This window comes from Amia ocellicauda, chromosome 5 (genome assembly GCF_036373705.1).
Source record: "Amia ocellicauda isolate fAmiCal2 chromosome 5, fAmiCal2.hap1, whole genome shotgun sequence".
Classification (NCBI taxonomy): domain Eukaryota; kingdom Metazoa; phylum Chordata; class Actinopteri; order Amiiformes; family Amiidae; genus Amia; species Amia ocellicauda.
The window spans coordinates 36,915,821-36,937,570 of record NC_089854.1 but is presented as its reverse complement, the minus strand read 5'-3'; the positions used below and the strand labels follow the sequence as shown (position 1 = coordinate 36,937,570).

Genomic DNA, 21,750 nt, shown 5'->3' with positions numbered 1-21,750 from the left:
CTTCATGAATTAGTGCTGCATAAAATGAAGTACATTAGATATCTGTGTGATTAACCAAAGTGTAACCCACCATCCGACAAGCTAAGGTTGATTTAAAGAATTTTCCAGTAAATGTAACTTTCATTAGTGTTTGACACATCTATGAATTACCTCCTTTGGCCGTTAATTGTCCGCAGACCTGCTGCCATCCTGTGTGCCATTTGATTTGAGAAGGGAAACTGATCCTGGACATGTCTTTTAAAGCGATTTCCAGCTGTGAGCCCAGCTTCAGCAGTAAAATAATTGAAAAAGATATAACTTTGATATTGCATTTCTCCCAAGGCTCTTGGTTCTTTTTCTTTGTTTATTTTGTGAAATGTGAGAATAGTCCAGAGACATGATTAGTCAGCAACTGATCCACAATTAATGCTAGTCTCTGTAAAGCCGATGGCCAGTTTTTACAATGTTTATTATTATTTATTTATTAGCAGACGCCCTTATCCAGGGAGACTTACAAACTATAAGCTTAATACGAAGTGCAAACGTACAGTGCAGTTCAAGGCATAAAACATTACAAATTCCAATTTACATAATCCAATGCAATTCAAAGCATAATACATTTTACAAATTCCAGTTTACACAAGTTTATACAATATATGAGGTCTTACATACTGGATTGTAAAAGCTGAGTACAGATACGATGTTAGGTCACAGTCAGGGCCAAGGGAAAGCGAGCATAAGAGAAATCAAAATAATACGAGTACTAGTAACGCTAGGCAAGTGGTATGATAAAACCTTGTATAAGTGTTTTTTACAGTAGAGTAAATGACTAAATTACAAGTACTGTCTGAAAAGATGTGTTTTGAGTAAGTGCCAGAAGGAGGTCAAGGACTCTGCTGTCCTGACTTCGGTGGGCAGGTCGTTCCACCACTTAGGGGTCAGGGATGAGAAGGAGCGGCTCTGGAGGAAGGAGAGTGGAGAGGAGGCAGAGTTAGTCTTCTGGCATCGGAAGAGCGCACTGGTCTGGAGGGGATGTATGGGGAGACGAGGGACTGAAGGTAACTTGGTGCAGTGTGGTCGAGACAGCGGTAGGTGAGGGTCAATGTCTTGATCTGAATGCGTGCCGGTATCGGGAGCCAGTGGAGGGAGCGGAGCAGTGGAGTAGCGTGTGCGAATTGGGAACATTGTAACAAGAACGTTAATTAAAACTTCATGCTTCTATACTAGCACACACACCTGTCTTCCCACTGAGCCACGTTAGCAAATTCGTAAATTAGCCGAGCTCGTGGTGGGCAAGATAGAAAACAAATTGATGCATTTACTTTAAGAGCAATAGCGGGATGCCCCCGTGGGGAGCTTCTTGTCCTCTGGGCTGCTCTGTAACATCTCTCTCAGTTGCTCAAGAGGCACCTAGATACATTTGTTTCCATCACATGAAGGTCTGCAGCATGCGATGTCTGACTGACAGCAGTCTTGGGGAGCACAGCCCCTGCAATAATGCAGTCTGACAGCTCTAATGCGACAACATCGGATGAATTACTTATTTTCGAATGTGAACACTGAAAACCACGTCACAGACGATGCTTTTCCTCTGTGCTGCTCTGTATTGCAAGATTTTTGCAAAACCCTTTAAATTCCTCAACTTTAATAGATTTCAATTGCTGCTGGCTATCAAATATAAGGAAGTAAATTATTGGCCATTATAGAGTCAAGCATTGTTTATAGCGACGATTGTTACATAACCTTTTTTATTTAATTTTTTCTCCCCGATGCATCACAAAAATAATGAACATTGTAAATGGGCAGCTCCAGCCTGAGGTACAATTACAGGTGACCGGTCACATAAACCAGGACAATGGAGTGCATGTATGCATCACCGAAGAAGATAGTTTAGACTTATTTTTGAATATCATACATTATTTGTTTTAGTCTACATGGTAGATGGTAAGGCTTGCAGGTTTAAAAATAGGATAGCAACTCATTCTGGCTACATTTCCTACAGTTGTCTTGAGACAATATTCTCTGTACAGGTTTTACACATTTAAGTCCACTGTAAATATTGCCTCAGCCTGCTTTTGTATTAAAGCCTGGTAAAGCAAACCCCAGAGCAATATCATTAGAGTCCTTGTTATATACATCAGTTTAATTAAGTGTGTAATTGCAGGAATGAAGCACAAATGCTATAGCAAACTGACTTTAAAATGCAATTGACGTAAAACAGTAAAACTAGTAAAACAGGGTGTTTCATGTATTTAACATGATTTGTAAAAGATTAATTGGGTGCATCATATTCTCCATCACTAAGTTAGTCACCTCAGCTTATCACATCTACCTGCATAATCAGTTTTAATTGCAATTACAGGGAAGTCCTTACATGTTTTTCTTGCTGTATTTTTAAAAGTAGGTAAAGTGCAGGATTGATATGCATATCTCCACTGCTGTAAAACTTTAGCACATTCTCTCCAGAATCAAGGAAACAAATATATACATTACTAGCAGTGTATTTAACTCTGAAACAAGAGCAGTGGCAACATCAAACAAACTAGCTATATCTCCGGGTTGCTACAAATCTCAAAGCTCTTTGGCATTCAGCTAGTGATGTGAAGATCTTCCACTGAAGCTTTGGTCACAGGAAGCACAAAAAAGGGAAGAAATGATTTCTGGAATTTATACTCTGCGGCGAGTAAAATCGAATTGGAAAATATCGCCACACTCTGGTCTGTTTTAGCAGGCTATCTAATATCGAGGTTTACCCATAAAGCATTAAAATGTCAAGGGTGGCAGAGGGATTTAAATAAATCCCTCATATCCCAAGATTATATGAAACTTGACTGGAAAAGCCTGGTCTTTATTGAAGATGTTTTCTCTCAGAGCGTCCCCCCCCCAAGCTGCTTTCAAAGGTCACGGACAGAAAATCAACAACAAGATGTTAAAATAGTTGTTTTTGTATTATCATGATGATGAATCTGGTTAGGATGAGCTCTTAATAATTACCGAACTCGGGTGTAATTAACCAACTGAAAAGAGAACAGGCCCCTAATTTCTCTCACTCACCTGTCTTAAGTGTTCATTTGTAACAGTATATAATACATTTAATTTATTTCACCTGGAAATATGAGGAAGGGGGGTGGGGTCCCATTTAAGCAAGAATAAAAGGTGTGAGATTTACAGCAGTGATCAAGGGTTTTAAATCTCTTGTGCATTTCAGGTTCACAGCCTGTCCTGCTTTAACCCGTATGGCTCCTCAGCCCTCGGAAAGGAAATTTCCTGGGATGATTCACTATATTAGGCTACCATAAGCCATACCGGTGAACTTGGTGGTGTTTTATTAGCTGAAGTTCATTGCTTGTAAAAGGGAGACTCTAGATTATTGTATGGGATGACAGCCAATGATTATTAGACAAAAAGATAAACCATTCCCAATAGACAACATATCCCTCATACAGAAGATAGCCTATTATTTACTGCATCAGGACAGTGTAGTTTATTCAGCATAAACAGTCACACTAGCCTATCAGTGCTGAGATTGTCCTCTTAATTATCCGGGTCCAAACCATGACATGATTCTAAAGGTGGAGGATGGAATGTAACATTTCAGAAAATGTGTTTTGCTTAAAAGATGACACCTTTTTGATTCTTCTGTAAGAACAATCTTTTGGCTAGTTTGCACTTCCAGAACTACTCCACTTCACATTGCTGACCTCACACTCACACTGTGCAGCACAGCACCTCTCCCTAACAACTGAATTTCCACAAATGAAATACCCAATTCTGAGAGTGCGAATTCCTTTGTATTGTACCCAGATTTAATGTGCATACAGCAATATGGATATTTAAACAAAACAAATAAGAAAATAAGTATCAACTGAATCACAGGGATGGATTTTTCTTCCCACTAACATGAGGTGCCTTGCATTTACAGTCACATAAATAATGCATTACATTATTTATGTGGCTGTCATTCAGAGACAATTGACATCATCAATTTTTCATGAAGGTTGACATATTGGAGACCAAGTAAATGAATAAACCGCAATTAGTAAAATTACTATGGGATCGGTAGCAGACTTTAATTTTTTTTTAAGGGTATTACAATGTGCAGTAGAAGTTTAGGCCGAAAGCTTCTGCTGGACAAGAATTAAAAAGTACTATTTAAACCAGAAAGCAATGGGATATATTACTTTACATTCCTTGAAAGTTAGCCCCAGGCTGTCAAAAACTTCACGAAAGAATGAATCTTGTTTTTTTGTGGAGATCTTCTCCGAGAAGATCAAAGCCTTTGCATTTTCCTAACTAGAGGGCTTGCCGTTATCCTTTTGCAGAGCCTCGAATTAAGTCTGGTTACTTAAAGTATCACAGCAGAGCCGATGCCTTAAATTGGCACTTTTTTGTGTGATGTCAGATCGGAGAAACTGATTTTTTTTTTTTAACTTGTGTGTCTCATTGAATTCCAAACTTCTATATAGATGATTGATACTGGAATAGATTCTGAGGATTATAGCTATTCTTCTTGCATAAAAGTACTTAGGCACAGATCAGATTTAATCAGTGTAATCAGTGAAGAAGCTGGAAAGGCAAAGTTGACTTTGGCTTGCCTCTGTAATGTTCACCATCACCAGAAAAAAATATCATAAAATAACTAACACAATATTTACACCAGTAGTAGTTATCACTATTCATTGTACTACGCAATGAAATTCTTGTCCAATCAAGACAGTATTATTGCATTTGTTGACCTGGTTCTTATTCAGGGATAATGATGAAAACGGTTTCTTCTATGAAAGTGTTTGATTTTGAGTGTGGGGACAGTTTCAGGTTTTGGGGGCTTTGGAGGCAGGAGCTTGAAGAAAGAATGTGTAACATCAGTGCAATTGAACTAGTAGTTTGCTAGTTAGTATTTTCTGCTTGCGTTTCCACTCATTACATCACTGTGGTACTTGTAGCTCATTGGACATCTGGAATGTGTTTTATTGAACATAACAGCCGCTTATCTCAAGTGAGAGAAAATCCACAGGAGAGCTGGGATTTAGCCTCTTGGTTTTATAGCTCTTGTTGGGAAAGAAGTGGGTGGTACCAGTGAGCAATAACCTGCGCGGGAAAAGGTGTCAGGCCTGTGTTTGAGTGACTCAGGATTATACAGACGTACTTCTTATAGGGTTAGCTGAGGACTTTATATGTGCTTACAACAAAATAGCCTGTGCTCATTTTAGCTCTCACAGTATTGAAAGTAGCAGCAAATGATCTTCATGCAAAGTCTTGTAGCAGTGTCCTGTTAAAAAAACAAAATCCCCATTTGGAGTTGGACTATATTTGACAGCCAAAAATCCATTCAAATGAAGGTGTGAAGAGCTTTTATAGTAATCAATCAATATATTTGGCATATTTTACCTATTCTATCCAGATTCATATTGAGCTGCAGGATACTTTGTGGCAAGCAATTAATGTGATTTGACAGCCATGATGACTTGATTGGGAAGACAGACTGTTATTCCCAGGTAGCATTTCACTTCACTTCACTTTCTCTTCACAGTGATGCGTCTGAATGTTAGCTCATCCTTGCAGCAGCTTAGTAAGGCTGAGGAAAGGTGCATCTACCACTGTGTAATGGGATTTTACTGGAATGGATTCGTAATTGTTCTTAGTTTTTTTTAAATGCCGTTCTAAGACTTAGCCCTAGCCCTAGGCTGTGATTGGAAACGAAATCGATCAATCAGAATACACTTTTGATCTCGGTCAGTGCTAATCAAGGGCGATGCTTTATCACAACAGACCGTAGTATGCTCTTATTCAGCTTCACTTTTTATTTTTTGTTTCCTGATTTAGTATACTGGTTTTGTTTTCACAAACCAAACCAACAATTAAAACCTGGCACCAAACCTGGCGTCTCTCAAGCATGTCTGTGTGAGTCAGGTGGTCCTGTATCACGTGTTCCTTGGAGATGGTTTAAATACAGCTGGTGTGCCTAACGGGTAACAGAAGGTTGGAGGATGGGGGGAAAACCACAGATGCCGCAGACTTCAAGAAGGGCTTTACTGAGTGACATGTGACGTACAGCAGTAACCACTGTGCAGACAATGGCCATCAACAGGGCTCTCCAAAGCCACCATGCCTTAAGTTTGCAAGTTAGGGTTACTAGATAGGAAAATGACACAAAGGAAGTAGGAACTGAACAAGATAATGCAGGACAAGGCATTTGCTGTTGCTTGGGCAATTGTCTGTGTGGCCTGCTAACTAGAACAGGAGAAATTTGCTTCTGCACAAGCTGGGCACAGGGCATGCTGTCACCTGAGGTCAATTTGGAAACGGAAAGTAAAGGCTTTTGTTCACGACACAGTCTTTCCCCAGATTCTGCACAGACGTTTTGCGGTAAACCTATTCATGTGCATCAACGGCGTGAACTCAGATTGGAGTAACGTCATAAGGTCATGTCGTTTTTGTAAAGAATATTAATCACATTCTGTTATGCTCCATTTTCATATTTGACATCCTTTTGTCTTTTTTCTTGATTGTAACAGTTTTTAATGCATTTATTTTTTTCTCTGTGTCTTTATCTAATGGAGTACATTTGCCCACTTTGTAGTCATCAACCCAATGTGTAGTTTGACTTTTCATCCTTTAAATCCATGTGATTTGAGGTAAATCTTCTAAATAAATCTGACAAGTTGGTTTCAGTTGCGTCCTGCAGTTCATTCGTGATCTCTGAAAAAGGTTTATCTTAGCCGTCTCTAGTGGAGTAGTGTTTAAATTCTGATCGTCACAGATTGCGGAGTGCCTCTTTCAGCATCTGCATCATATCCTTTTAGTGGGTTCGATCTCCATAAACCTTTGCAGGGATAGTCTGGACTGCGCTTGATGAGTGTTTGTGTATTAAAAGTGCAGCCTTTGAGTCTCTCTGGAGGAGAGAGAACCACCTTAATTATGTTTCCTGGTTCATGTTCTTTCTCACATTGCTGAACAACATACGTTGGACAGAAAATATCAAATGTTGCATTATTTATAGGAATGTCGTATCCATTCCATGATTAATACTCCTCTTCTTCATCACCTTCTGCTCCTTTGTAATCTGATCATTTATAGACTTACACATTTACATAACACACTTAAATAAAAATAACCCTTTATGATTATTTTATTTTGTTGTTAGTGTAGTGTTTGACATGCTCTGTAGAAGCCACGTGTGCGCGTGCGTGTGCATGTGCGTTTGTATGGATACGTCTGTGATAATGGTACAATTTAATGAGAATTGCACCTGAAGGCATGCGATGTGGAATGAATCAAAAGGAATCAAAGAGACTGTGAATTATGGCAGCGAGTATGATGTCACGTGGAGCCTGGTGTGAGTCTCTGTTCATTGAGCCTTTCTATTACCAATTAATTTACCCTGCTGTAAATATGTAATGGTATCTTGGAATAGACCTGCATGGCTAAAGTCTCTGGGGCTCTGAGGTGTGGTCTGCTAATGAGATATGAACCAGTGATTCTGGAAACTTGTTTTAGGTTGTAGGTGACTGGCTTTATGGAGTCTTGCGCAAAAAAACTTTTGTCATTCTCTCAGGTTTTTTTTGTTTTTGTGTGTGTGGTACAAGAATCAGGCTTAGGATAGTGCTTATTTTAAAATACATATATATATATATACATATATATCTACGTATATATATATATATATATATATATATATATATATATATATATATATATATATATATATATATATATATACACGTATATATATATATATATATATATATATATATATATATATATGTATATATGTATATATATATATGTATGTATTTAAAATTCTGACCGTGCACTTGAATAATTAAATATAATATAAAGCTTCTGTCTGTGAGAACATTTTACTCTGAAGCAACATGACTGCATTTTGTGAAATCATGCCTTAGACTAAATAAAATCAAAGCAATAAAAGCAGAATAAATAGTGAAGTTTTAAAGCCTGCTGTTCCGTTTTGTTTTCTAGATGCATCATCCTATTCAAATGAAGCCTGCAGACAGTGAAAAATCAAATGGTAAGTGCCCAGTGGGCTGCAGCTACATTGCTTTGGAAAGCTGAGGATGATGTCATTTGAAGGAGATTAGCCATGGAGTGTTTACAAGTCATGCATTATTAAGGAGTTTGTTGGGTCAGTGAAAGTTCATATTAGCTGTGTGTCTGCCATGAACAGCCACCACTAAGCCCTTTCCCTCAATGGAGAATGTGAAGCCCCCCAAAAGTCAATGGATGCAGCAAGCTTTAACCGTAGAAGCACAGCTTCACATTAATTCAAAATACAAGCAAGCACCAGCTTTCATTCGATTAATGTGACTGATGAGAAACCCTTATTAGACAGTCTTCAGGGGGTCCTTGGTTTAATTGTTACTCCACAATCTGGTTAAAATAAAATACAGATATTCCAGTATAACAATATTGGTTAATTTTGTATGAAATGCATTTTTCTGCTTCTGTATATCTGTTGTTAATATTGATGCAACACATCATTTTACATCTACAAAGTCTTGTAGTTGTAGGACTGGATGTATAACTCAACTTCAACCTGTAGTCACCCACATAGTAACCTTTTGCTGGAGTGTAGGATTAAGGTCAAGTCAGCTACATGCCTCGATGATTTATCCAAGTAATAATTACTTTTATATGTAAAAGTGATAATACAATACTTTCAATAAAGACTTCAAGCAAAGGTGCTCGTCACCGAAATCCATTGGGTTTTCGAGTGCGTCAGCTCACCAAGGAAGATCCGTTTCTCAGCTTTCCTTCTGTTGTTGGACAGTGCGATTCAGACTTCAAAAAATGATTTTTAGTGCTGTGTCAGTGGCTTGTCAAATGATCACAACGTTTTATTTTATTATTATTTAGAACATCCCTATAAGCATTTTAATAAACACACACACGAGCTGGTGCTACAAGTCTTAACTAAGGTTCTTGCAGAAATTATCTGTTTTTGATCGCAAAAAGTCACCTTCAGAATATATGAATTTTCTAAATGTTTCTGTGTGCTGCTCTCTATACCTTAATCTCTTTTCTTTTGTAATGTATTTTTAATTTGAGGGAATTAAAGCCAATCATTCAAATAATGTGCTAAGCAAGTAGAGAATAGTCCAAGAAGATCAATTGAACAGCCTATAACGAAAGAAACATGTCAGGCATGGCGACTCCAGACTCCATTGCTCATAAAGCTAAATGCAATGCTATGAAGAGCAAAAGCAGTAATGATATTATTGGTTTACAGCATTTTCTGGTCTTTATAGTTAAGGACCTATTACTGCAGTGGTTTATCCATTCATTTATATTGGACCGTGCGGCAACTGATTCAACTGCAATTTAAGTAATTGGCAACATTATTAACAATTCAATTTTTCTTTTTTTACAACGTGAGATTTTCTTAAAATGACAAGTAATTAGGATGGATTTTCATTTTGCACTGAACAGAAGATACCAGTTTGTTTTATCTAACAGGAGGACTGACAGTGCTGGCTTATGTGATGGCAAATTGTACCGGCTTTTGACAGCCAGTAGATTTCACTTTAAAGCAGCCTACACAAAATGTGATGTATTGTGAAGAAACTGAAACACCTCACAGCTTTATTTTGAACCGCTCAAGAATTAGATCAGCACAAGATCTATGAACATTTAGCCACACTGTTAACCATTTTGAATATTTTCTGCAGCTCACCAAGCACAGAGCATTTGTCTTCCTGTAAGCCTATGGCTGACGGCTAAAGCTTTTTTTTGTTAATGTAAATTTGAACATCTAAATGAGAATCCTGTAGAATTTTCAAGCTATAATTAAGTGCCATATGTTAGCATTAACACATAGGAAACCTGTTAATTAATTCAGGCAGCTTTGGATACAGGTGTGACTTTGACAGATTGTACACTAGAGTGTTACCAGATTACAATTAGCATTGGAAACCAATTCTTGAACAAAGCATTGGTAACCACTAATGCTCTTAAATTAACCATCTGAACTGTCAATAAAACAAGAAAAATATCTCCTAAGTACCGTTCCATCCATTCAGCTGGAAAGGGGCGGTTTGTAATGCTAAGCTATCTGTTAAGCCTTTCCGTAGCGCTAATAAATTGCGTGAATTGAGGATTTTCAAACTGGAAATAAAAACATGTTTTTAACATGTATGTAAACTAGATGTAGGAAACTGGATGAATGAGTTGCCTCTTCCTCCGGCTTCACTTTAATACCTTAAGAAACTACAGTGCAGGCCTGGTGGGCATCAGGCTAATTTGCCAAGACCGTAATGTATAAAAATGTAGGCAATGAATGTGTTCAGAGGTTCAGATAATCCCACACGTGTGCAAAGCCTAGTGTTATTTCAGCAAACGCCATGAGGGTACAGGAAGTTTCAGCAGTTGATAACTTATTTTCTGCTTAAAGGGCATAATTTGACCAATTGGGGATTTCACTTTTGTGGTGTGATCTCCCGGCCATGGTTGTAATCTGCGTGGTTTGGCAGAGGTACTGTAAACTATTCACCAACCAGTGTGTATTTGGGAGGGGATACCAGACTAAGACGCAGACCTTAAATAAGGAAGGATATTATATTGCAAATCTAGTCCACAAAAACCCCTAAGAACTATAAGAATATTTGCAGCGTGTTGGTTTAATAAAAAGTATTTGTTTGGAATAGACACTTGTGTGGGGCTGCAAAGTTTCCTCTTTGTACCTTTGTCTCCGAGGCCATCATTAGAGCTGACTGACTAAATACTACACCAATATAACTGTTATGTGGAACCGAGGTAAACCGGCATTTTCCTCTAAAACAAAAAGGGACATATTTCCATAACCATGTTAAAATGCTAAACCCTATCTAGCCACCTACTGTATAGAGACGTAGACGCATTAATAAAGTGTACTGTGTGTGCATTATCAGTGTTAGAACTGAATTCATGAATTCTAATGTGTAAGTTTAAGCTTGTGCAGTAGTGGAAAAGTTTGATGCATTTTATCTTATTATGGAAAAAGAAAAATACTTATTAGGTCTAATGGGAATATGTATTTCGGTGTTGAAAATATCTAATCTCTTAGCAATGCAAATCAATGCACGCTGATAACTGATGTATTGCGTGCAAAGGCATGGGAACATGAAGGTGCTTTTTTGATCTGTCAGAAGCCCCAGAAAAATAGTCCAACCGATATGCACAGTTTTATATCTTAATAGATGCATATTTGAAGACTGTGCAGCTTGCTCTTAATTTCTGTGCTGTGTAAATTAATAACAGAAATTCTTTAAGCTTTCTCAAGGGTGATCTATTTCTAAGCGGATCAGCTATTAAAACACTTATCTCGTGCATATCCTGGTGATTATTTAAAATGCACAAATAATTTACACAACAAAATAAACAACTGTGCTATTCATTTCCCAGAGTGAAACTGACTTCTTATCTTCTTTTAGCCTCACGGTAAAGTCTGTCAGTCTTCTCATTAACAATGAATTGGATTAGCATTACATTGAATGTGTTGAGGGCACACATGCACAGCACTGCAGCAACACTTTATTAAGCACTTAAATCCCTAGAAAATTAGTTTTGCTGTCAGTACGTTTTCTTGCTGGTGAGGAAAAGCGCCGTTGAGGTTGCATTTGCGATTGATCCAATGGAAACCAATTAAGAAAATGCGTCGGAACACAACTAAAAAGACACACAATAGAAGAGAGGACCTACAAAACCTGCCGAAATATAAAGGATTTCCTCCCTCAAGACATTTTAATTGGCTACATTCTTATGTTGGGGCTGCCTGGACTACACGGCACTCTTTTTATTAGCTCCAAGGCATTCGAATTGAAAGGATTAAAGATGTAGCAGAAACTATGATTTGACTCCCTCTTGGCACTGTTGCTGCAGATCTTACACTTTAATCATCATGTGTGGAGCGTGGGCAGTATAAAGCACACAGTATGTATTTACCATGCCAGTCAATGGAAGTGTAATTGCTATTATCAGAGATATAGTTCTAGTCTACAGCATTCTGGATTTTATTTACTTTTTTAGTTTGTTTTGTACTTGAGTATTTGTTAAACTACATATTTAAAGATGTGTGTGTGTGTGTGTGTGTGTAACTGCAAACCTCAAAACTAGTTCATTAAATAAAATGGGCGATGGGCATTCATTTACTAATTTCTTCCTTTACACTTCATGTTTGATATACACTCACCTAAAGGATTATTAGGAACACCTGTTCAATTTCTCATTAATGCAATTATCTAACCAACCAATCACATGGCAGTTGCTTCAATGCATTTAGGGGTGTGGTCCTGGTCAAGACAATCTCCTGAACTCCAAACTGAATGTCTGAATGGGAAAGAAAGGTGATTTAAGCAATTTTGAGCGTGGCATGGTTGTTGGTGCCAGACGGGCCGGTCTGAGTATTTCACAATCTGCTCAGTTACTGGGATTTTCACGCACAACCATTTCTAGGGTTTACAAAGAATGGTGTGAAAAGGGAAAAACATCCAGTATGCTGCAGTCCTGTGGGTGAAAATGCCTTGTTGATGCTAGAGGTCAGAGGAGAATGGGCCGACTGATTCAAGCTGATAGAAGAGCAACTTTGACTGAAATAACCACTCGTTACAACCGAGGTATGCAGCAAAGCATTTGTGAAGCCACAACACGTACAACCTTGAGGCAGATGGGCTACAACAGCAGAAGACCCCACCGGGTACCACTCATCTCCACTACAAATAGGAAAAAGAGGCTACAATTTGCACAAGCTCACCAAAATTGGACAGTTGAAGACTGGAAAAATGTTGCCTGGTCTGATGAGTCTCGATTTCTGTTGAGACATTCAGATGGTAGAGTCAGAATTTGGCGTAAACAGAATGAGAACATGGATCCATCATGCCTTGTTACCACTGTGCAGGCTGGTGGTGGTGGTGTAATGGTGTGGGGGATGTTTTCTTGGCACACTTTAGGCCCCTTAGTGCCAATTGGGCATCGTTTAAATGCAACGGCCTACCTGAGCATTGTTTCTGACCTTGTCCATCCCTTTATGACCACCATGTACCCATCCTCTGATGGCTACTTCCAGCAGGATAATGCACCATGTCACAAAGGTCGAATCATTTCAAATTGGTTTCTTGAACATGACAATGAGTTCACTGTACTAAACTGGCCCCCACAGTCACCAGATCTCAACCCAATAGAGCATCTTTGGGATGTGGTGGAACGGGAGCTTCGTGCCCTGGATGTGCATCCCACAAATCTCCATCAACTGCAAGATGCTACCCTATCAATATGGGCCAACATTTCTAAAGAATGCTTTCAGCACCTTGTTGAATCAATGCCACGTAGAATTAAGGCAGTTCTGAAGGCGAAAGGGGGTCAAACACAGTATTATTATGGTGTTCCTAATAATCCTTTAGGTGAGTGTATATATCCATTGAACCCACTTGCATGAAATGTATCAAATACAGAACAAAGAAACTTGCAAATACAATTAAATTACAGAATTTGTTTTGGCACTAGCCATTGCTAAAGAAGGTATGAAGTTTAAAAATGGATTTTGTGTTTAAATTTCGCAGTGTGGGTTAGCAGAGATGGTGTGGATTCCACTTTATGTGAAGGTGTGTTTAATGTTTACAGTCCTCAACAAACTTCCTTTGAGTTTCATATACAACATACTAACCAAGTAAAATAACACAAAAATAACATTAAGGCTGACTGTTTATATTTGAATTTGTACTGCAAGCAAATTTGCACACTCTGGTGTTTAACTATCATTGGAGGATCTTCTGTTGCCCTCAAAAGTGCCTTTAGTTCCACACCAAAAATTCAAACCAGGGTAGATGTACAAAATGTATGTTTAGATGTAAGATGACAAGACAGAGCTTTGAAAGTCCACATCTGAAGACAGTCGCTTTAAGATTCAGCGGCATTCTTGGCTGAAGGGAAATTAGGAAAGATTCCTAAGTGAAAACGCTGGCCTGAAGGCATTCCTGCGTTCTGCAGGGGGCGCTGCTATGATGTGCCGAGAAGCCTGCTTGATGTGGTAATGAGGCATTGATCACAGTGAGCAGATGAAATGGCCTTTTACTCATTCATTATTTTTTATCTTCTAGCCGTGGAAGACAGAAAATTGTTCATAGGAATGGTTTCAAAGAAATGTAATGAGAATGATATCAGGGTGATGTTTTCCCCATTCGGTCAAATTGAAGAATGCAGAATTCTACGTGGACCTGATGGACTTAGTAGAGGTGAGTGCACAGTCTCTATCTTTCTCTCTCTCTCTCTCTCTCTCCACACACTGAACTTCACTACAACATTGTGTAAGGCATTAAAGCTTTCCCCTTTTTGTCAGAAGATTAGTTATTTGAATACAAATAAAATCAGTTAATAGATGGATAAATAAATAAGCCCTGGGAAGGGTAAGCAAAGAGATGTGTTCCTCATAAAATGTTCTGCATGTGTTCAGGATTCAGTTCTTCCGATCTGAACAGCACTTGGCCTCTACATGGGGCGTCAGTTGTGCTGCCTTTCATTTGAGACGATTGCCCATAAAGGGGAAACAAATAGCTGTTCATACCATCTTCAGGACTGCAGGGAATGAACTCGTACAGCAGCTTTTATCTGACCCTGTGCACTAAAATAGTCCTCATGAAATTACAATCCATTTAGAAGGTATTTCACATCTGTTTAAATATGAGTAACTGCTGGTAGTGAAATGTATTTGCTGTAATGCAGACAGTTTATTGGCTCCCTTCATTACCACCTCCTCTATAGACTAACATAGCTTGGGATTTCATTTGAGCCTTTTATTACAATGATTTAATCATCTATCAAAGGCTTTATGGCTAATTAACTTTATATATATATATATATATATAAAATACGATGTATATAAAGATGTGACTGTCCCATACAACCACTGGCTGAAACAGTTCTGAGTGTTATCTGTGGTTATCTAGTCCTCATTTGCACATGCTGTTTTTCATTTTCTTTTTTAATTTTTCACCCTTTTTAAAAGTAATTACCCAACTAGGTATCAATTTGATCGTCACAATCATGTCCGACTTCCCGTGGGTTTTAATGTATCCATTCAAAGTCGGATATAAATAGGACACCTTGTCCCATTTACCTGGTGACATGTTTTCTCTATAGAATCATTTCACTCAAAAGTTGCCGCATTCCGCTCAAATCTCAAGACATTCTGCAAAACATTTGCTGACTACAAATAACTAAAAACGATATACAATGACTGACTACACAAAGAACTTATCCTGAATCGAGGTCTCCATAAAAACTGAATTCGTAGAAATGAATGAAGCACTGACTTAATAGCAGATTTGCCCAAAAGAGAATCTGTTCATTTCTACATTACCACACCTGTTATCAGATGTTCAAGCTACTCTTTAGAAAAGTCCCAGCGCCATGGCAACACCTGACTTTTGATATCCTTTCCATTGAGATGACGGGTATTAGAGAAGTGTTCAGAAATGCCTCTCTCTCATAGTGCTACGTGCCTCCCAGTGATTCTGTCAGAGGGAGGAAATTACTTTTCAGAAACCTTTCACACTCCCGCTATTTATCTGTGCCGAGGAAGCGCAGGGATACAGCTGTACAGAAAAACAAGAGAAATTGACCCCTGTGGCGCATGTCCCCCCTGGTATTGAAAAGACGTCCATTTGAAAAACCAAAAGGGCAAAGACGCAAAACTTGCTTGTCTGTATGGTCAGACTTGGGCTTTGTGCTCTTTATTAGGACCGTTATTAGTGCTCTACAGTTGGTGTCGCTGTCGTTTTGTGTCATGTCTCATCTTTACACGTGTATAATTAAGATGTCTATAAGTGTATCTAACCAGTCTCACCTGCTCACCTGCGTCTGATGCACACTTTTACCTGGCCCTTTCATTTCCCTCCAGTCTTTGTGATACTTTTTTGAGCTAACCCCGCCACCCCCTTTATTTTTCTCCTTAATAATTATAGTATTGGAAATGGGGGCGGGGAGGGAGGAGGAGGACTCCTGTTCACATAGCCTCTCCTAGGACATACACACTTCACTGCCTAGTATTGAAATGCAATATCAATCAATCCACTGGATAGCAATTCTGCTATTAATAAAATATGGATCATACCACATGTGTATCCACTGAGCCTGGGGACTTACCCTACTTTCTTTTAAGGACTATTCTACAGTCAAGTGACGACTGAATACAGGGTTTCATTCCTGTGTGTATCTGCAGGATATATTGTATACCCAGCAAACCTTCCAAATATAAACCATTTTAAGCAAAGTTGTCAAGTTATTCTTTTTTATTAAATTAATGGAATAACTAGATTGAAATTTCATATTTAATCTTTGGGGGTGGGTAGAGATATAGTCCATGTTCAAGTGTAATAAACATGTTTAATGTGCCCGTTCTTCCAGATAATATATATATAATTAATATTTTTTTAAAGTGAATGTGTGTGTGTGTATATATATATATATATATATATATATATATATATAATTCCTTGCTACATCTATCACCATAATATGAAAGAAAAGTTAGGGTATCAATGCTGATGGAATTTCATAAGCCTGCACTTTTCTTTTATATTATCGATTTATTTGGAATAGATACATTCCTCTTATAGACCACAACCCCAGAAGAGTCATTATTGCACATGAAGGTGGGATATCGGATATTTGGGCCCTCTGATCTCTCCCTTTATTCACACATTTTAACCGAGACCACGGTGTTGTGATTGCTTGAGCTTTGCGCAAAAAGGCTTTATGGCTAGTTTTTGATATAGCTCACAGTTCTGAAGGAACATCATCTGCTCAGCCAAAACGTGTAGTGAATGACTGCAAACCTCTAATCTAGAGGGAATTGTCCAATTGGCTCTAATCATTCTCTGAATTGTCTATAGACTTGTACAGTTTCACAAAAGAAAGGAAAAAGTAAAATATGTCATAAATATATTTAGCAATTCCTTTTTGTGCAGTCTTCTTGAACATTGACCTTAAACTCGGGTTTCTCATAAGCAGACAACGGCTCAGCAGTTCTTGACAGAGAAACCATTTCCAATATTTGCAGTCAAGAGAATATCAAAACACTTATAAAGTTTTCATCAATTTCAGAGTTAGCCCAAGTTCAAATAGGGTTGATGTTCTTCCAAACCACCCTGATTAAGCCTCTGGCTAAGCTACATATCAGACATGCTGGTTTGGTTTGTTTAATGTTTGTTTGCTTGTTTTTCCAAAATGCTTCTCAGTAGTCCCATCATAGAAATACATTTTTTCAAAAATAGTATTTATTTTTTTATATTAAGGGTGATGTAAATTGTACTGTATATGCTGATAAAATGATCCAGATCAGGCCTACAGTACACATTCCAGCATTCTGAAGCAGTATTGGTGGAAAAAAGTTTTTTCCTGGTGAAGTTCCCTTTAGAAGTGGATGGTGTTCTTATACTGTAATGTGTATTGTGAGCATATCCCATAGGTTGCTTAAAGCTCTCGAAGTAGTCATTGGACACTGCTTTCTTCTGTAACTGATTGGTTAAAAATGTCACTACAGTCATGACTTGATAATCTAATTAGTTTAATCTGCTTCATGTTTTGCTGAGCAGTAATGTCAGTTTGGCTAATCTATTAATAAATGTGTATATATATATATATATATATATATACATATACATATATATGTATAAATGTATGTATATATATATATATTATAAATGCTGGCATTTCTGTGCATAGCCTGGGGTTTTAAAATGTTATATTATTTAAGTTGTTTTGTAGGTTCTCTGATCAGTTGCAGGAAATAGGTAAAATACACAATAGCTAAGGCACTATGAAAAAGAAATCTGGGAATGTGTAGTAGTTGTTATATTTGAATTGTTCCCAAAACATCATAATGAGAAACCTTATTATAAAAACACTGAAACTATCCTGGATTTGGTAATTTGTGGCAAAATGTATAAATCTGCATGCTGTCAGGATGAAGTTTTTCTTCTGGCAATTTAGATGCAGTGACACCATTTTAGAACCTGTATAGACATTTTTAATCATTACCTTGAGTTTACACACACACACACACACACACACACACACACACACACACACACACACAGTGATAGAGAGAGAACAGATGAATATAAATGTAAATCCTGAAATGTAAATCAGACATGATACTTTATTGCTGGAAACTGGTTTCAATCAAGTGTAACCACTACACTAAACCCATAGCATTTTAACCCCCCAGACTGTTGAGTGTCACACAATGAAAAATGAGCGCCTCTTGCACGTTCTTGTTGGACCGTTAACCAGTAGCCAGATTAACAAGTCAGCGCTGTGAATGAGTAATTAGAGCTGTTGTTTATTTTCATGTACTACTGAGAACAGTGTCGTCTTGTGGCCGTTCTCGTAGACTGTGTTGGTTTAACAAGTGTCCAACCCTTTTGTCTTGTTGTTCTTCTTGTCTCTCCTGCTCCCTTTCCCATTGTCCCCACAGGCTGTGCGTTTGTCACGTTTTCTACACGGGTAATGGCACAGAATGCAATCAAAGCCATGCACCAGTCTCAGACTATGGAGGTACTGTATCATCTGCCCTTTCTTTGTTTTCTTCTTTGTGGAATCAGTTGGGAATTGTCACATCCACATTCTTGCCAAACCTCAACGAATCCAAATACACACCAGCTGCAGTAGTCGCTACTACTTAGCACTGAAACATTGGGAGAACAATTAAATAATGAATTAACTAGGTTTTACCTGGTTGTTAAAAGTAGAGAACCAAACAGGCCAGATTGTTTTCTCCAGCAGAACATTTTAAGGAGGCAAATTTCTTGCTGTCCAGTCAAGACCAACATGGGTTATATTGTTTAGTTATACCATCCAACAATCAGAATTAGACCTTAGGCATTGACTAGGGATTGCATGTCAGTATATCTCCTTTTGCATCACAAACGTAGGACTTTACAAACTCCCCCTCTCCCAAATAATAGAAAAATGCTCATGCTCTTTTTGTTTGTTTTATGTGCATTCCTAGACACTTTTTTTTTATCTTATTCACAGAAACAATTATAAAATGAAACCTTCAATTCCTCTCCTTCGCTCCTCTAATTTATGTAAATCAAAATGAATACATTCTTGTTTAAGCCATATTTCACAGATGGGTGATCAGCTTGATGATAGCAGCATGTCTCTGTGCGAAACGTTCGAGAATAAGAATTCATTGTGGAGCTCATTCCTTCCTGTGATGTCTCCTTGCAGGGCTAATGCCTTTACAAACAGGGTGCTAAATCATCCTTATTTATTTTTTATCCGTTTGTGTTTCCAGCTGATTTATGCACACCTCGCCCTGTGTAGTTACCACTGCAATACCCACACAATAGAACTTTTGTCGGCATCATTTTCATTTTCATTTTCATTGTTTTCTACTCATATTAGCATTCCAAAATAAACTTTTACCAATATAGATGTTTTTATCTGATTTTATTTGTTGAGGGTGCATGTTTTTCTTTCAGAGCTAACTTTTGATTCCTTGTCAGTCAGGAGATAATTTATTATAAAAACTTTATTCAGTGTTTGTTTAAATGGTGCATCCATCCTGGCAGGCTCTCTGGGGATTAACCTGGGTTATTTATAGATTATTTTATTTTTGCATTTATTTATTTGTCCAATTTGTCTATTTTGTTAATAAAAGCATTGGCTAGTCTGTCTATTAACACGATTGCAGATGAGTCGCAGCCCCGTAACACCTCATGTAGTTCATCGACCTTAATAATGGAAAGATCTTTAATCGCAGCACACAAGGATAGCTATACACATGGGGAAGTCTTCATGCAGCGAGTGAATAAGTGAAGATCTGAATAGGCCGATTAGGTATGCATTTGGGTGTTCTGGACATCGATGCATGTAAGTGCTTTAAGTATTGTACTGCACTTTATTCTAGCAGTGCTCTAGAAAGACTCTTAAAGCAAGTGTTCACAAAACTGTGACACTTCGAGATTTCATCTACACTGGAGATTTTTAAAACGCAGATTTCAGCTGCTTAATGTATTTTAATTTATCTCTCATGGTTGGGTGAATAAGCTGCCACTAGGTTTAAATACGGAATCGGCTCACCATAAGAACATAGAAGATATGCCGCTGGCGTTGCACATGTATTTGTATGTAAGTTATCATCAAACACAAGCAAAGACATACAGTAAATAAAATAAATCCTAATCCACATCCTAATCCCCACCATAATGTTTTCGGAGAGAGAGAAACAAAAACTATTGCCTATGGGTTTTTCTGGCAGAGCCGTGTAGGTTTGACCAGAATGTTTACAGCCCGGGTCGCTGTGTGTGAGTGGGTGGGTGTTTTGCCACTTCACACACACATTGACATCCAACATGCCCGTCACTGCACACGTCACCTGCGAGAATTATTTTTTATAACATTGTTTAATATGTTGTTTTATTTGTGAATGGGCTTCCTTGTTTTTTTGCCAACTGTTTGAAAGTGGTTATTTGTTTCTGCTGACTCTGTCACATGCTGGCATTTTCAACATTTCCCCTTGTGTGATCATAACCTCAGCCTGCTCAGCTCATGTGACCCAGGAAAATGGCCGTAGCCGCTGTGCTTGTCTGTACGAAAAGCGAAACATGCAGGCTTTCAAAGGTCTGAAGGCTGTGTGGTATTCTTCCCTGCAGCCTCACAAGCTAGTGGTGCCCCTGTCAGACCCCTGTTCACTCTTGCTTTGGGGATTCAGGGCAGGATGTGAAGACACCCTTCTGAAGCACTTGTCCTTATTTCACATTCTGCTGTATTTCAGCTGGTGTCGGCTGTACTCTAGCATGTGCAGGATCTACTGCTCTCTCCACTGCCAGCCCACTAGTCCTGATAAGCTTTGTATTTCTCGGCTGCCATCTCTTTCTGCAAGGCACAGGCGTCAGCAGTCGAAAGGCGAGTCTACGCTCTGGAGCTTGACTGTTGTTGGCAGATCTGGTAATGGTCCCCTGGCACCCTGCCTATGGGTGCGTACAAAATCTGTGGTGCTTTCACACCGCATCCTACTACCATCACTGCTTTGTAGTCCCCAGACAAGTGGGACTCTCACCCCTTTCCTTGATTCTCTTGCCCTCCACAGCTTTCTAACAGAAGCTTTTGAGAACACTCTTCCTGCGCGGTGCTTACCATCGGTCTATAAAAAGTTGATATGTTCACGTGTCATGGATCTGAAAGATGCTGATTTTCTACACGGGGTGTGAAGTTCCACATTGAGCCTGTGGCAAAACTCTCCCTCAGAATGCTATACGTTAAAGATAACCTTTTCAGCTTCAGACACGATTACATTGGCTAGGCTGGTGGGTGATCTGCAGGTGCTTTTAGCCTCTCGGCAGTTCCTCTTCTGTGGACGGGGCTCCAGTAATGTCTTCGAGCTTTTGTTCCTCAGCATTGCTGTAAACATGCCAGCCCTTTACATGAACAAAACCTCAGCCTTCCCAATTCATTTTGCCCGGGAAGATGGCCGTAGCTGCTGTGCCCACTTCCTGACATTCCCCCGTGCCCATTTCAGGAGCTCGACCGCAAAGGCTTCTCTGACAACGTGCAGTTGGTGTCACTCCCGACCTCTTTGCATTGATATTGGGATGGACTGTTGGGAGTGGCATGTGTGCCATCACTTCATATCACTCAATGCGTTGGAACTAAAATGATTAGCATGGTCCCACAACCTTTCCCTTCATAAACCGTCATAATCATCATTTAAGAGCTAGTCAGCAGGTCCTGGGTCACCTCATCTGTGAGGAGCTTTATGTGGAGTTTATACAG

At 38.7% G+C, this 21,750-nt stretch overlaps 1 protein-coding gene across 27 annotated transcripts in view; it reads left to right on the top strand.

The window, feature by feature from the left end:
* The window catches only part of celf2 (cugbp, Elav-like family member 2), a 120,768-nt gene that overhangs the window by 74,007 nt on the left and 25,011 nt on the right, over positions 1-21,750 (top strand). For 15 of the 27 annotated variants that reach the window (XM_066705078.1, XM_066705081.1, XM_066705082.1 and 12 more), the window contains exons 4-6: positions 7,960-8,008; positions 14,067-14,201; positions 18,446-18,525. In XM_066705078.1, coding sequence (XP_066561175.1) covers positions 7,960-8,008; positions 14,067-14,201; positions 18,446-18,525 — 264 coding nt within the window. Of the gene's footprint in view, positions 1-7,959; positions 8,009-13,529; positions 13,572-14,066; positions 14,202-18,445; positions 18,526-21,750 lie in introns of all 27 variants that reach the window. The other 12 variants (XM_066705056.1, XM_066705073.1, XM_066705076.1 and 9 more) reach the window with 1 other exon arrangement.